The sequence below is a fragment of the Pleurodeles waltl genome, chromosome 5 (genome assembly GCF_031143425.1).
Source record: "Pleurodeles waltl isolate 20211129_DDA chromosome 5, aPleWal1.hap1.20221129, whole genome shotgun sequence".
NCBI classification, from domain to species: domain Eukaryota; kingdom Metazoa; phylum Chordata; class Amphibia; order Caudata; family Salamandridae; genus Pleurodeles; species Pleurodeles waltl.
Genome location: NC_090444.1, coordinates 1,588,616,334 through 1,588,633,835, shown reverse-complemented (window position 1 = coordinate 1,588,633,835; position 17,502 = coordinate 1,588,616,334). Strand labels below are relative to the sequence as shown.

The following is a 17,502-nucleotide window of genomic DNA, read 5'->3' as shown; positions in this document are numbered from 1 at the left end:
CGAATTAAGAGAAGAATACAAACATAATGTTTTTAATTCCTATTTCAAATTCATTCACAAAGCTTTCCACAATTTTCATTTTTCAATTTAGCTTTTTAAATATATGTGGTTTATTGATCTGCTAATATTATTTAATGTTCTAAATGCATCCTGACTACGTAATTAGGTGTCACAGATCCCCAGGGGGTTCACGAACCAGAGGTTAAGAATGAGCCATCTCAGCTAAGTGCAATTACACTTACACAAACCTGCACATTCCTAGTATTATACTACAGAACTGGTACTAGGAAAGCAGAGGGGGAGGCTTAAACTATCCAGAGATGTTTCACAATGTGGGTCAAGGCAGCCTTGACCATGTTCCAGTAGTTGCTAAGTTATACCAAGCACAACACATACAGAGAAGGAAGAGGGGAGCTCAGAAGGGAGCAGGGGTGATTCAGGTGCAGTGGTAAATACATGATTTAGCATGGAATAGATACAGATTAGTACCAAGCCCCTAGGAAACTACAGTTTTGGGACAAGGACACAGAGAGCAAAGTGGATGAAGGCAAATGCATGTCTGCACTCCCCCATTTTCTCCAGGCAAACTCCACCTGTCCGCTATTGACACCATTCAACTAAATAGTCTCCTCGACTCAAACACATACACAAAACGATTCACAACAGCCTGCATCATACACACTCTGAAGGGAAGAGCCTCAGTTATGAGGGACTATACACATTTTACATGTGCAAGGTCAGTAAGTGACCTACTCACCGTAAGTGAAAATAGAAAGGCTTGAAACGTATCAAAGCACACTACACCATACACACTCGGGGAAGAAAAGGACTCTAGCCACCAGGGACTGTGCATACTTTGCAACGGCAATGTCAATAGGCAACATTCTTACTATGGGTTAAAGCAGGGGTCTCCAACCGTTCGATCGCGAGCCTCTGATCAAATCAATGTCTCTGAAGCTTAGAGGAGATATAAACGATTCACGCATGTAAAAATCAGGCCTTGTCACATAGCGTCACAATAATGATTATCGTCACGCCACATGCCAGGGCCACAAAAAGTTTTTATTTTTTTTATTTTTATATGTGCAAATCATTTATATCTCCTCCAAGCATCATCAGCATTGGGGCCAGTATTTCATATGGATTATTATCATGTGTGCCACGCATATTTCATATGAAATACTGGCCCCACTGCTGCAGATGCTTACAGGAGATAAACGCCTCTAAGCATCAGCAGCTTTGGGGGCCAGTATTTCAAATGAATTGTTTTCAGCCCCACGTGCCAGGGATACAAAGAGTGTTTTTTTTTTTTTTAATATCCATGTTCATCTGATTTAAAAAAACTCTTTTATGGCCCTGGCGCGAGTCGCGACAATCGTTGTGAAGAATGCATGCAAGGGCCACAAAAAGTTTTTTTTTTTATATAGGCAATCCTTATAGGCATCAGAAGCATTGGAGCCTGTTTTTCAAATGGATTATTGTCAAGCGTGCCATGACAATATTTCATATGAAATACTGGCCCCACTGCTGCCCATGCTTACAGGAGATAAACTCCTGTAAGCATGGGCAGCTGTGGAGCCAGTATTTTTTGTAAATTATTGTCACGATTGCCAGTGTGCAAAGTTTGTTTATACCCTTGTGACCCTCACCCTACCAACTCCTAAGTCCCAAGCCATCCTCGTGCCGGGCCCCTTTTGCCCTTTCCTGAAGTGCCAATGCCTCGGCTCTTCCCTCCAACCCTCACCTGCCACTCCTGGATCTCCTTCCCCCTTCTTGCAGTGATTGTTGGGCAGGGGCGTAGCATGTCAGTAAGATTTGGGAGGGGAGGTGCCTTCAGATTTCCCAACAAAGATGCTGGCACATTGAAATACATTATACGACAAGCATGGCGCACAAGAGGGGCTTAGGAGCAGCGTAAAGGGAGAGGAATGCAGATTGGTAGGGGCACTAAGTGAGAGAAGACACATTTTGTGAAAAATACAACATTTTTGTATTCTCAAACAGAGTGAGGGAGGGAATGTGTGTTAGTTTTTGTTTGTGTGTGTAAAATTCATGGTGAAATCCAATAGACACTTCACCGTACCTGATTAAAAGCCCCTGTAACCAACTATTTATCACAAGATACATTTGTTAGGGGGGCATACCACCCCACACAACCCCCCTGAACCACATCCCTGTTGTTGGGACAACTCAGGTCCTCTCCCCTTCTCCCTTCCTCATAGAGAAGTCATCATTCTACACGGTCTGTGTGAGAGAGGCCAAGCAGAGGTGAGATGCCCGCACCCAATGCTGCTACTGGCTCCTCACAGGGTCTGGGTAATATTTAGAGCCATCCTGTGCCCTGCTGGAAGCGAGAAGCCAGGGGCGTAGCTTATCTAGGGAACTCTAAGTATTTTCTCCAAATCACAGTATGGCCTCTTTAGAAATTAAGCTTAAAGTCAATGAAGATGGGCGTGGGAGGTCTTTAGGAAAAATGTGCAAGTTGCTTGGCCGTTAGTAGCTCACGACGATTTTCACTGACCAGATGTAGCTCTTACTACAGAAAAGGTTAGAGACCCCTGGGTTAAAGCAAAAATATGTTAACCCTTTAAAGCAATCAGTGGCTACAAAACGTCAGTCATAGCATTACCTCTTGTGAGGGGTAGCAGGCAGTTCATCCTGGGAGCATCTTCAAAACAGTAGAAACAATTGTGAAACAAAATAATCAGGCACATACACTGAAGTTCGATTGTTAAGCCCACCAGGGTAAAACATTCATGTCCTTAAACCCTGCACGAAATGCCATTTCAGAGAGACTCCTTAGACTTATTTTACGGCAGCACTGGCCATCGCACTCACATGATGTAGTTTTCTGTAACACGTGAACAAATCCTAAAACGAATGCGTGCTTTACGTAATACTGCTAATGTATCAAGATCATTTACTGTCATACAACAGACTAATAAATAGAAATACCTACGTGATATGAGGTCAAAACTTTTTTTCTCTTCTGGATTAGTTTTCACCTGGCAGGTTAATAGGTTGAGTTTTGCAGGAGGTCCTTTTGTCTAATTCAAGAAAGAAAAATGAAAAAATATTCAGTGACTAGATTCACTAGTTAACAAAAAATATATTTTATAGTATACATGCACGAGGTGGCAACGTTTTAGTAGAAGATGCATCGATCCAAAAGGGCACAGAAGGCAGGGGTTTGTGCAGGAAATGTGAGGGATAGATTGCTGCCTGCCAGGCATACTTTAGCTAATAATGTCAGTGGAGAGTCCATGACTACCAGTAGCGTGGAGGCTACACTGCGGATATGCTTGTGTGAACAGCAAGAAAATCACGAGTGAGAGACACATTCCTCAATTCGGCAGCTTTTCTAAGCTTTTCTAACCTGTAAATGTAGTTTTGTATGTCTTGTCAACAAGGATGACTTTACTTTTCCTAATTGTTATTTTTGTCGTGAATATTTGTAGTTATCAATGCAACTGATACTATGCGATATCCTGGATGCAAATTGCCCGATCATGAGTAATCCGTCGGTAGGGAAACTAGCAACTGAAGTGAAGTCAACATGTTTGGTCTTTGCAGGATACCACTGTAAACAAACAAATCAGGGTTTCATAGCCTCCTAAACTGCAGCAAATTTCAACTTCTGATGTTTTGTATCATTACCGAAGGTTCCCTTCAATTAAAGATTTTTTTTTGTTTTAGTAACCGAATAGAATGAATAATCCGCTAGCAATAGCTAATCTTATTGTACCTTCTAATGACAACACATACAATGAAATAATGAGACACTCCTAAGGGCCAGGGATGGTTAAATGTCCACCGAATACTGACTGCAGTTGGGAGCTTGCAGAAAAGAAAGCTTCAACTCTTTATAATCGCCAATTAGGTGCCCCTGGCTAAAGGCAGCAAGGTACCGGTTTGCAGTGATTATGGAACATTTGTAGCATAGCTACAGTAAAGGAAAGCAGCCTTCTAAGAAGGGGGGCCCCGTTACCCCCAAGGCAGATTTGCTACCCTGAGCACATGCTGTGCAGAAACAAAATATAATTCTCTTGAAGCAAACATGTAACATGACCCACGTGTCATCTGTCTCATTTTGTTGTTAAGCGGTCATACTGTAAGGTCGGGCTTTTCCACCTTGCACTCAAGGCAGGGGTGATTAGTGAAAACATGGCCATATTTGGGGAAAGGGAGTGGCGTAATGGCCAGGTTCGAGTCTCGGCGTCGGCTCAACATCCTATCATTCTGGGCAAATCACGCAATATTCATGCTCCTACCAAAAATGAATGTGTCCCTGTGTAATGTAACTGATGCTCATGTAAAGCGCTCCAAAACCCTCGGGTCGAGTTCGCGCTATATAAAACAGTTGCGAAACTAATCCTGTTGTGCTGTACACCTCAGCATTGTCCTTATACTAAATTTCCATTTGCTCTGGATGTCTGATACACTTTTGCACGGTCAGCTGCCGAGAATGAAAGTGACAGATGTGTAGCTCATGTTGAATCTAGAGGTACTGCAATACGGCAGTGGAGGTCGAACAGCCCTTGTAAGAATTACCTTCACCGAATTCACTGCCACTTATTTAGCATCAGACAACCACAAGAGGCCAACACATGACAAATACTACCTGTCACATGACAAATACTACCTGCTCCATGACGCCCTTCATGCCTTGTCTGAGTCCAATTCTTGAGAGAACCAAATGCAAGAACCACCTTCTCGGCAGCATTTAACTCCGGTGCAGATTTACATTGCTGTTGTGGCCGAGTGGACGAAGATAATAAAGTTTCTTGGCTAACTCCACCATTTTAGACTCACCCTGCAGTGTTCCTCACAACATGATGGTTCCTGTTCATTGACCATCACCCGGCAAGCCACTGGGCAACTGCAGTCCTAATAAATCATAACAGCACAGCACACCACTATGGCTAATAGGAGTTTTCACAATCCCTATGACTTAAGTGATGTGATATTGATGTCAGCAGCCCTATTCTGAAATTGTTCCAGCAACACTGGTGCAATGGTGCTAAAATATGTCCCCAAGTCCAGTTTTAAAACAAACTCTTGCAAGTATTCCCAAGCAGATTGCAGGTGAACCTTCCAGTATTTTAGCGCTGCTGTTTATTTTTTGACTTCACAAAACCATTTCAACAGAAAATGCATCCAATATCATACACAATCGTCCCACTTGCTTTCATACATAAATTGGGAAACATGGATGTGGCCTAACGGGCAAAGATGCCAAATTTGGAACTGAGGAACCAGTTTTAGTCTCAGTGTTGACTGTAGGCAAATCATTTACGGCCTGATTTAGAGTTGGCAGAGGGGGTTAGTCCATCACAAAAGAGATTGATATCCCGTCCGCCATATTACAATTCACTTATAGCCTATGAAACTTGTTATACGGCGGACGGGATGTCCATCACGTCTCTGGCGGAGTAACCCCTCCGCCAAACTCTAAATCAGGCCCTTAATATCTTGTGATTAAAATAAAAGTAATTCGACCTGATATTCATAATTTGCTAAATTCACTGGTATCAACACCAAGATTTTTCAGAAACCGTGTAATTTTACTTATAAGATGCCACAGCTCAGCACCCCACTCTCAAACGTGTTCAAGCTCCAGTGCAGTTCACCATCTGCCACTTTTAATGGCAGATCAATATCTTGGCCTCAGTCCAATAGAGAAATATCGAAGGGCGTGGTAAAGATTGTGATATTCAGAAACAATTGCTAATAGGGAGGAATGTAGGGCATATTATTTGGTAATTCACAGCATTTTGAAAGTACTTCTATTACATAAAATAAAAAAAAATGCCTGTTTCATGTCCTGTAAAGCTAGGTGGTACTCGAAGGTTTGTTATTACACGAACATCCTGAGGACTTGGGAGTGGGACAAAGAAGATGGGGTGCTCCGTGACAAATCCCGAGACCTTCCTCTCAACCAAGATCGGGACTTACTGGAGCCAAGCACCAGGTGACCATCAGCTTTATGGACTGATCCCTCAAAGCCTTTGGATTCATGGTCGATCACAAATTGATGTTGTGGTCGCGCTCCAGACACCAAAAGCACAGAAGGGACAGACCCGTCACTGACATCGCCCGATGACAGGACCCCCAGGACTTGAACCCAGTCTTCCTAGAGGACATCCTCGATGCACCAGGAGTTAAACAACTAGAAAAAACGTTGGCAGAAATTCGAAAAAAGGTCAGTCAAAAAAGTCTCAAGGGTAGCTCTCTTCGAATTAGCACTGACTGGCATAGAAACGTCAGCGTGCCCTGTTGGCGCCTATATAGTGACCACAATGTCATATCCAGGCACGGACGCCAAGGACGACGGATGCGGGGGTGATCGACGCCACCTAACAGCACACCAAGGTACTGCTCATGAAAAATCTACAGATCCATGCTGACACACTAGGGAAAATTCGCAAGGTAAGGATTCTGCAACCAGAAGTCTCTATCAGATACAGAAATAATACTATTTACAGGGAGCAACAACTACTCAAAACCTGGCTCATTAATATGAACATTGAGGGTTTCGAACCCCCAGTCCCACCCAGTGCAAAAGTAGTTTAATTAAACCTGGACACAAACCTCAAACTCAAGGAGACCACTCCAAAAAAAACAAAACTGCTTAGTTTCAGCTCTCGACTAAATAAAGTAAAATGTTCATCTTTGAAAGTGACTTCAGAACTGCAACTCAACTCCTCATCAAATCCCCCTTTATACTATCCTACAGTTGAGTTTCATCCATGGCATGAAGAAATGTGACCACAGCCCTCAAATCCTGGTGGAACTCATAAGGCGTCGCTTGAGGGCCTACATCTTTAAAACCAGCTGGATCATTTACAAAGCCATCCTGACCGCACTCCTGTCAACATAGCATTTCCAGTTGGTTTTACTACACTAGCAGTCAGACTCGAGGAAAAAAGGTGTCGTCCCATGGAGAACAATATATACATCACGCCCCACACCTGCACCAATGTAGAAAAGAGTTGAAGGTGAAACTTTAATAAACACCACATCATAGTGCACCAATAGTCCTGGCTAACTGTTCAATCATTTCAGACCTGTCTTTTACCTGGTACAGTGCTGGTATAGATTTGCACTATACAAATAACATGTGTATTAAGGAAATACACAGTGGTTTTGGGGCCAGTAAGGAAGATGTGTCTGTAGGAGGCTGCATTATATCCAGAGTGTTTGTTGTTGTATCCAGTGTTGTGAGTTTGTAGCTGCCATCTTCTGATGCCAAGATCAGCACGATCTCCTCACCAAAGGAATCTACTGGCTATGTGAAAAGCAAGGCAGGCTTAATTTTCTGGCACCACTTGCGGCTTAATATATTGGATGGCCTCTTGACGCTGTGACACTCATTTTTCAAGCTTCAGTGGATTTCAACATTAAGGGTTACCTCAGAAATGATTCATAAGCCCCTGAAGTCTTCAATGTCAACTGCCTTGAATGATGCTAAGTCCAGTGCATCATCAACTAGAATGAGCAGAAGTGACGGCTATGTTCAGGGATGTAGGCATAAAGCCTAATGACCCATTATATAAAAAATAAAAGCCCCATAGAAGCTGGAAAGCTGTGCTTCCTCTCTTTCGGTAGTGTTCACATACAGACACCTCTGTTCCACATCCTTCTCTGTTCCTCAGCCATCTCTTGACAAATGTCACCACTCAAAATGGCTAATCAGGAGGGGAGGGCAGATCAGGCACATCCTAGACAACTACTCACTCTAGGTCACACATTTCCTGAAGAAAGCCAGTATGTTGGCTGAGAGAAAAATAGAAAGGGAAAAACTCCCTAGTGATAAAGGTGAAAAACATACTACCAACTCAAGAAAGAAAAGCTTGAACAAGCCAGTATAGCTCGAAAGACTGAGTGATGAACAAAAAAGCTGAAAATGCATAATCAATTACAAAAAATTGAAAATCAATTAGATTCACGGATTATTTTCTCACAGAGAAAAAAATTGTCTCTCACATCAACAACTTCTGCAATTGCTAAATCAGATGGGTCAGTTTTCTTATCCTCATTATAGCCTACAGATAACCAGTAATATGTCCAATATAGGAAGCTTCATTAATTCACTTGTTTGGTGTTGTCAGAGTTATTTGTCTTACATAAGTAACTTGGTTTAACTGGTTGTTTAAAAAAACCTCCCCGAAAAAAATTTTTTTGGTTTTCAGTTTAAAATTAAGTGCAAATTGGGATTGTATTCTAAAATGTGTTTCGGGTTCATTCATTTGCCTGAAGAGGTTCTACTGACAATGCATATTAGACTGAAACCCATGACAGAGAACAGGACTTGCTCACAAATTTTACATTTCTAATCTTCATGTGGTTGGGGTGCTGGAGAGAGTGGAGAGGCTGACTGTTGATCTCTTCCTGGAGGACCTCATCCTAAACATTCTGCGCCCAAAACGACTATCCAAATTCTCTCGGTGGAGAGGGCGCGTAGGGCGCATAGGGCTATGGGGCCCCTGCCACGCCCGGGCACCCCCTCCCTCACATACAATTATAGCCAGGATTTTTAACTTCTGAGACCGAGATGCTATATTGCAGGCAGCTCGCTCCCATGGAGACCCCCAATTCGAAAATATTGTAATTTGCTTCTCTTTTTTGTAAACTTTAGTTACGTTTAAAATTGAACATGTGACAGCAACCATAAATACAGTGCAATGGAGTACAGGTCATAGTTCGGGCAGTAATGCATTCAACCTGATATCTTGCAATGCGGTAGGGACACGCTATCACATCATGCAGGGATCATAAAACAGTATTGTGGCTATCAATCTACACAGGGTTCTAGTATGATATCATAACCAGATCTGGCTAATGACAAACCGGTTACTATTGATGGTAGCAATGACAGTGTAATTTAATTCATCAAAACCATAAGCAACCCATTAGCACAGACATGAATGGGGCTCAATCCTAGGGCGTTATGTCTAGGTCTCTGTTGTCTTAGCCCTCGCATCCGTCTCCCCTCCTGCTTCCCCATTCTCAAGGTTTTGCAGGTAGCCCTAGTATAAAGCCTAGATATCTCTAGGTCAGGAAACAATGAGCTGTAGTTCTATGTAGATGTCAGACTGTATGCTGCAGTACCTCATGTCTGTGTGACATTACCAGATTGTCGGGACTGGGCCTTGTACCCATCGCATAGCAATCCTGCACCTTGCCAAAAGCAGGCCAATTGCCACTAGCCTCCTCAGTGCACTATTTATACCCTTATCATACCCCAGCAATGCCAGCAGAAACCCTCTAGGCAGGGGCTTAGCTATTATAATTTCCAGTGCCAAGAATACCTCCTTCCAGAAAACTTGCTAATTGAGCGAACCCAGTGTCGTTCTCTCCTTAGCGTGCACACTGTCATTCGCTTCTTACCTGTCAGGGAGACCAAATCCTTGGGGCCTGTGCAAGTTCCCAACATGTCCACCACTAGACAGCTCCAAAACTCCCAATAGATATACCACAGAGCCTGAGAGAGTCCAAGTGGGGAAAAGGGGATTAGGTAGGGAACAGCTGGGAAGGAAACCTGTAGGAAGCAAGAGGTTAAACAACACAATGTCAAGATATAATCACACTGACTTTCAATAGACTATGGTTCTAAGAATTCTTATACTGTAATCATGGATAACCTAGGACATGACTATAACTAGGCCTCAAGAAATCTAGGTACTTGGAAAAATCAAGAATGGGTTAATACAATGTTTCATTTGAGCTTTTCAGGAAATATCTTATACTGTCTAGTATACAAGAACCTTCTTCAAATTAGTTTCAGAATAAACATTGCATTTTTACAGGACAAAGGCTATCTGAACATTCCATGAAAAAACAACAGGAGATGTACTAGGAGCTTAATTAGCACAAAGAATGCCATACTTTGAATTAAGCGTTTCAAGAAAACCAAAAGCTCAGGATAAATGTGTGCATCTCAACAAACCCTGCAGACCAAAGTATTCAATGCCATGAAAAGATCGCGCGCACAGCCGATCTGAAAATCAAGAGTTTACTGCCAGAAAAGAATTGCGCACCTTGCTGCCGATTCGAAGTTTCACAATGCTAATGTCATGAAATGATCGCGCACACTGCCGATCTGAATGTCAAGAGTTTATATGTCAGGAAACGAATCGCGCACCTTGCCGATTCGAAATACACAATGCAAATATCATGAAATGATCGTGCACACTGTTGCCGATCTGAATGTCAAAATTAAATGCTAGGAAATGAATTGCGCACCTTGCCGATTCGAAATACACAATGCAAATACCATGAAATGATCGCGCACACTGTTGCCGATCTGAATGTCAAAGTTAAATGCCAGGAAATGAATCGCGCACCTTGCCGATTCGAAAAACACAATGCAAATATAATTAAATGATCGCGCACACTGTTGCCGATCTGAATGTCAAAGTTAAATGCCAGGAAATGATTCGCGCACCTTGCCGATTCGAAATACACAATGCAAATATCATGAAATGATCGCGCACACTGTTGCCAATCTGAATGTCAAAGTTAAATGCCAGGAAATGAATTGCGCACCTTACCGATTCGAACAAGAATATGTAAATGTCATGAAAACACAATCACGCACACAAGGAGTTTCACAACTAGGCCCAAAAACTCGAATGTCTTTGAAAACGGGGGTCGGTGGCCCAGCCCGACCTCCGCCTTACCGCCCTGCTAAAGGATCGTCAATATAATGAGGGCAGGCCTGGAAATATCATTGTAGGCCTCTGGGACTGGAGCTCAGGAAGTTGCTGCCCCTCTGCACCGGGACCGCTGAATAGTGAGCACGTGGAGCAGGGCTGACTCCCTTATATAGAGTCAAGCCCAGCCCACAAACCACACCCAGTCATGGGGCAGGGAAAGCTTCTAGAAGGTCCTAGAAAGGGACCACACCCTGACACACTCCGTAAGCTGGTAGCAATACCTTGCAAATGAACAGTTACTGCAAACATCATTAATAGTGGTTTTCAAGATTAAACTCTGCAATGCAAAAGGTTAACAAACTGCATATAAACATAATGCATGAATTATGCCTTTGCATAAAGACTGGGTTTTTGCATTTTAGTCGCCGTTGAGTGCGCACTGTCCTGATGTTGACATTACCTGGCTTTACCCTGCAGGTGCAACAACAGGCCTTATTGAAAAAGAACTGAAATACATTATGCTATATCCTGAAAAATTGCAAATGGTGGCAGAGGGCAAGTCCTGGCACTTTGCCACTGCAGAAGAGGCATGGGACTGACTTGATGGATGGCAAGTTGCCGGCATACCACATACTAAAATTTTGAGGGAATGTCACAATTTGCTGATGAATCCTGCACTGACTCGAATAGGCGGCTTTGGTCTACCCACACTACCAGATGTTTCTGTTTGGGCGACAGGCACTCTGCAAGTTGGGGTGGTGGTTGGTTCTAAACTCAGCAATGAGTTTAGCAGGGATGGGATTCAACAGTTTGGGGACACTTAAGTTTGTCATGTGTTGGGTTACGTTGTTTTCTTGAATGGCCAGGAACAGAGAGTACACAGATGAGGTAGCCTGGGAGGGCCTTAGGCCAAAGGAATATATCGCTAATGAGTCTACAACACAACATGTGCGACGTCACCTGACCTTATGGACCTGGAATGTGAACGGCATGGGTAATAAGGTGAAACACACCAAGGTTCTTCAATAACTACCATGCCACCAGACATATTTCTTATTCAGGAGACACATCTGTGTGGCAATGAATACAAGGCCCTGGACAGGTTTAACTATACTCTCCTAGCTCACGCGGGCTACACTACAAATGCAATGGGGGAGGGGGGGGGATGGCGGGGAATGAAGTCACTATTGTTCATCCCACACCGTACTTGGCTTGCCTCTCTAGGCCGGTATGTGGCGGTGTCGGGAACCTGGGAGGGTGCACTCCTTAACATATCCTCCCTGGATCTACAGCCTAGGCTCCATGAATAGACGCTCCTTGCCATTAGCGAACTCCTACTGGAAATGCCAGTGGGGATCCTTATACTGGGTGGAGACATGAACGCAGTGCTAGAACCAGAAGTAGATAGGGTGGAGAGAGGTCTGATGTGGACCTTTGTGGACGTCGTACACCTGATAGATCTCTAGTGTGCACACAATCTGCAGCTGAGACAGTACACACGCCTCTCAGCGACACACAAGATTCTCTCATCTTGATTACATCTTCACACAAACCATACATGCAGCCAAATTTCAGGGTGCAATGCACTATACGCAGGGATTTTCCAATCATTTCCCAGTGAGAGTCTATTTACATGGTCCAACTCAAGACTTTGTTCTGGCCTCTAGAACTGATCTGTGGCATCTCCGAGACAGACATATCAGAGGAAAGAGGCAGATTACTATTTTTTAGGAAAACAAGGGCACTGTTGACTCGGTTACTACTCTCTGGGAGGCATTCAAGTTATACATAGCCAGGCTCTGGCACTGATAGGGGGGCTGAGGAAAGAAACCCAGCTCAAGTGTGCAGACAAAGAACATGACATCAGGACACTAGAAGACAAGGTGTACTGGGAGCGCTAGTCATCAGCTGCGCCTTCGTGCCTTGGTGGAGGAGAGGGCACAGAGCCTAGCCCTGGTAAAAAGAATAGGCTTTATGATGTAGGAGGCAAAGCCAATAAACTACTGCCATGTTCAACAAACAGGATAGGGAACAAGTTCGGGTCTGATATCTCTATAGAAGGTGTGCGGCGATTCCTACGTAGAGGGCACTTTTTATATTCTTCCATCATTGTCAGGAACAAATTAGCCTTTAGATGCTAAGATGGCATTTGACATTATAGAATGGAATTTTATTTGGGCCTAAATTCTGTAGCTATGTCAGGCTTTTATATCAGGACCCACTGGCAAGGGCAATGGGCAACAGTGCAGTATCCCACATCTTTGCCTTGCAAAAGGGCACAAGAGAGGACAGCCCCCTCTCCTCCTCTATGATGTTTGCGCTCGTGTTAGAGCTGCTAGTGGCCTGGGTCCGGGAGGACCTCTTGATTCAGGAAGTGAGTGCTGGCAGAGACTGGGAGGAACGTACATCCCCATATGCTATTAACATGGTGGTATATCTCATGCGGTTGGCTCTCTCTGTCGACAGAGTGCTCCAGGTATTCAGCATCTTTGGGGATCTTTCGGGCTATCAAATTCATTGGAGAAAATCTTTGGTGCTTCCACTTTCAGGCTCTACTCCTGGACTTCTCACTCGATGCATGGCACCATTAGCTCTTGAAGGCTTTCGCTACTTGGGTATATATGTCACCCAGGACTTGCAGGAATTCCTCTGCAGAAACTTGTTTCCACAACTGGAACCACTTCAGGCTGATGTCGGTCACTGGAGTCCTCCGACATGATTTTTAATGGGCTGGGCAGCACCAAAAAAAATGATGACCCTCACACATCTCCTGTACATTCTTCAGATTACCCCCTTCAAGGTTCCCCCATAATTCTTTAGAAAGATCTAGCACGAGCTCCGACTCCTACTGTGGAACAGTGATAGTTTGCCTTTTGCCCTGTGTAACCTTCAACAGGGGGTCCACAATGGTCACCTAGCAGTCCCTGATATCCTTAAATACTCCACTGGCCTCGCACCTGGTTGTGGAAAATGACGGGATCTTTGTGGACCAGGGAGAACCGGCATACAGTGTGGACAGAGCCACGATGGGACATAGGGGACATGTGGCAGTTCTATACGTAGGCATAAAGAAAGAGGGTTACCGACCCCTACGCAGATGGTGGTGAGGGCATGGAGGGAGGCTAGTAAGTATCTGGGTTGGAAGAACAGGCTCACCCAACTTGACTCCCATGTGGGACAGCGACCTGTTAAAGGAGGTAGGCAAACTGACTGGCTACGTGAAATGGTAATTTATCGGTATTCAGGACCTGGGACACATTTGGATGGAGCAAGCCCTGGTGCAATGTGACACACTACCTCAGGAATACAAACTGTCAGAGTCAGAACGATATAGATATATGCAGCTCGGGCATGCCCTCAGACAGCATATCACGAGGGGGGGAACAACTGCAAGAGGCGACCCCACTTGAGAATCACTTGCTGGCGGACCCAATCACCGATAAAGCCATTTCTACTATCTACAGGAAGCTGATTAATAACTCCCCTGATCCCACAGTGACCCCTAGGGAGAAATGGGTCCGAGACCTGGCAGAAATAGATGACGACGATTGGACAGAGGCCCTACAGGGACCGTGGAAAATCGCAATTGAGAATCCTACATTGCTCTTATCACTCTAGGGTACTGCACCATTAGCTACAAGGGCAAACACACCACTATGCCTCCAAGGTTGCGGTCAGATGGGCACTTTTTTCATATTCTTTGGGAGTGCCCAGTGATACGGGAGTACTGGCGGGCAGTCATGGATACGATATCCCAAGTACTCTCATGGGAACTCCCCATGGATGCCAGGTGGCTCCTTCTGTTAACAGGAGAGAAGACACGGGCAAAGTATCAGAATCTAAGAGCAGGGCTGGCGGCGGTGTTGGTAGCTAAATGAAACACTGCACAAGCCTGGGGGACAACAACTTACTCGCAAATGGAGAACTGAGAGAATGATTTAGACTGGAGCCAAAAAGCAGACTAAGTAGTCTACAAGAGTAGGGGTTGCCCCAAGACATGGGACAAGGTGTGGGGTGCATGGAATAACTTTTGAGGAACTGGGCTGGGATGGGTGGGACAAAGATGGGCTGGAGGGGACGATCCACCTGTTATGCTGCGGGGACGAGGTGTGGTGTGTTTTGATGCAGACAGTAAAAGTGCCAATCCTACTGGGACGTTATCCTTTGAAGCTGCTCTTCTCTGCTTACCATGATGTGTCCTGAATGCAATTGTACCTATATGTTTCCTATTTCCCGCTATATGATGAGCAATATTCATACAATAAAAATATATATTTTTAAATTGCATTTCTGAGTAACATCTCAATGCTTCCTTTTAGTTTTCCAAAATATTGAATAACCTTGATTCTGTCTGAATGAAATGGAACTGAATAACAACTGCAATCACAGATTAACGTGTAGGACTTTACCATACTACGAATATACCGTTATTCAGAAGAAATAATGAAATGTGTTTACTTAAAATACTTACTGTGCCGTGGGAAATTGTCAAAAATCCATTTTTCACAGAACATCTTCTTTTTTGCCAGACTTTACGAATTCTGAAAATGTGAAAAAATATGGCCTTTTAATTGTCACAGACTGTTTTCAAAACACTATTATTTTCTTTTAATCATGAGAGCGATCTTACCCATCACTTTTCTTATAGAGGTTGCCACATCTTTCCGTGCCATGCTCCTTGTTCCCTTGTGGTTGATGTAAACTGTAGGCAGCACTTTGACGTACCTGAGAATCCTATACATTTGCAAGAAAAACATAAAAAAAATGGGACTAATTCACCTGAGATGCACATATCTGATTTACGTACCAAATGAGATAATCACAAAGGAAGAACTGACGCAGTCACACACCTATTAGTAATGGACGGTCTAACAATAACGAGCCTTATTTCAATTGCCAACTTCCAAAGGGAACATCCTCTTATCTCATGTCTAAGTTTTTTCTAAAACTTAAGGAGTGGGATTTCATACTTTAGACAAAATATGGTCATAGACGATGAACTTTCAGTTTGCAGAACTGTAACATTTCTCTAATTCCGGTCTGCCTCTATGTGCTTTTATATGCTTATTTTGTGGTGCTTTGACTGACGCTTTTCCATCAGCAGTTAAATAAAAGACAACTTTTTCACTGGTGAACTCTCTGGTCTTCTTGACTTTTTTGAATTGCAGTACCTTAGTTTGTCCATTAATCCGGTGAATAGAATAAGTAAATGTACCAGCATTCATTAGGGAAAAAATACAGAATGTAATAACCTACATACACTCGATTTGACATAATCAGAGACCTCTTAAACTCTTAAAGAGCCTAAATTCCCCTATGTGGCTCACGTCATAGCTCTGACAGTCTGCAAATTCTTAGGAGTGTTTAATAATTTGCATAATCAGCAACTTCTTGGGAAATCACATCATATGACTGTTGACTTCAACTACTTTGCGAGTAGTGACATCATTGGAGTGGTAAATGTATTACTATAAACTAATACGACAGTGAACTAAACACATTAAGACAAAGTCACTAAATGGATAGTACAAGAAGACATCTGCATCAACGAGTAAAAAGTAATACAAACAACTATTGTCTCACAAAAATAAATGCATCAACGCCATCTAATACTATGTGGATTCATGTGGGGCACCTTGAATATACATGATGTATGATCTCATGCAGCAATGCCTACTAACGGCCCATAAAGAACTAAAAGTTATGCCTCCCTTGCTAAATTCAGTTTATATTATAATATCAAAGGAAGATATCCATTTTTATCAGTTAAAACGTTTACACAATTAGTCATTCATTTTTATGAAAAACTCTTTTGGGGATCATATCTAAGAGCAAACGTATATACAAGTTATATGTCTTTTATAATACACTTCTTTGGTATGCATTGTTTATAGTTCAGTAACCCTGACTCCACTGAAAAAGTGCCCTCCTGCAAGTCATTCCTGCCTCAAATCAGGATTGGAGCACAAGAATGGCAAATTAGGCTTGCTTGTATCCCTCCTTCATCAAGACCTAAGCAATGAGGTGTACAGAGTTCTGTAGACGAAAGGGTGTGTCACCAAATTTGTCCAGGAGCTCAAGACTACTGTATTTCACTTGACCACGATGACTACAATCCTGGAAGAGTGAGCAGAAGTCGTTGAAAACAGGGCAACAAGGAGCAACCTCTGCCTCATAGGTATCCATGGAGGTATAAAAGGATAGGCCCCTGAGAAGTTTATGGAATCCTGGATAGCTTCCTGGACGCCTCTGAAAAAGTGCTCAATCTACTTCAAGATTTAAAGTGTCCACAGATGCAATGCGGCAGAGGTTGTATCCGGACACCTTTCCATGTCCCATGATTGCTAAGCTGTTGAGCTCCAAAAATAAAGAGGTGATCATTATGGGAGCATGTACGAGAGACGCTACAGTTTCAATCCATGCACATCATGGTTTTCCCAGACTACACGTGTCAAGTGCAACAGCAAAGGAAGTCCTCTGATGCCATCAAACAGAAACTCAGAGCCATAAAGCTGCGATATACAGGGAGTGCAGAATTATTAGGCAAATGAGTATTTTGACCACATCATCCTCTTTATGCATGTTGTCTTACTCCAAGCTGTATAGGCTCAAAAGCCTACTACCAATTAAGCATATTAGGTGATGTGCATCTCTGTAATGAGAAGGGGTGTGGTCTAATGACATCAACACCCTATATCAGGTGTGCATAATTATTAGGCAACTTCCTTTCCTTTGGCAAAATGGGTCAAAAGAAGGACTTGACAGGCTCAGAAAAGTCAAAAATAGTGAGATATCATGCAGAGGGATGCAGCACTCTTAAAATTGCAAAGCTTCTGAAGCGTGA

General features: G+C 43.3%; 1 protein-coding gene across 6 annotated transcripts in view; it reads right to left on the bottom strand.

Moving 5' to 3' along the window:
• Nucleotides 1-17,502, bottom strand: part of ASAP2 (ArfGAP with SH3 domain, ankyrin repeat and PH domain 2) — a 916,066-nt gene that overhangs the window by 441,689 nt on the left and 456,875 nt on the right. For all 6 annotated transcript variants that reach the window (XM_069235900.1, XM_069235899.1, XM_069235896.1 and 3 more), the window contains exons 10-12: nucleotides 15,289-15,392; nucleotides 15,130-15,199; nucleotides 2,960-3,047 (exon numbers count right to left, since the gene is read on the bottom strand). In XM_069235900.1, coding sequence (XP_069092001.1) covers nucleotides 2,960-3,047; nucleotides 15,130-15,199; nucleotides 15,289-15,392 — 262 coding nt within the window. The remainder of the gene's footprint in view (nucleotides 1-2,959; nucleotides 3,048-15,129; nucleotides 15,200-15,288; nucleotides 15,393-17,502) is intronic.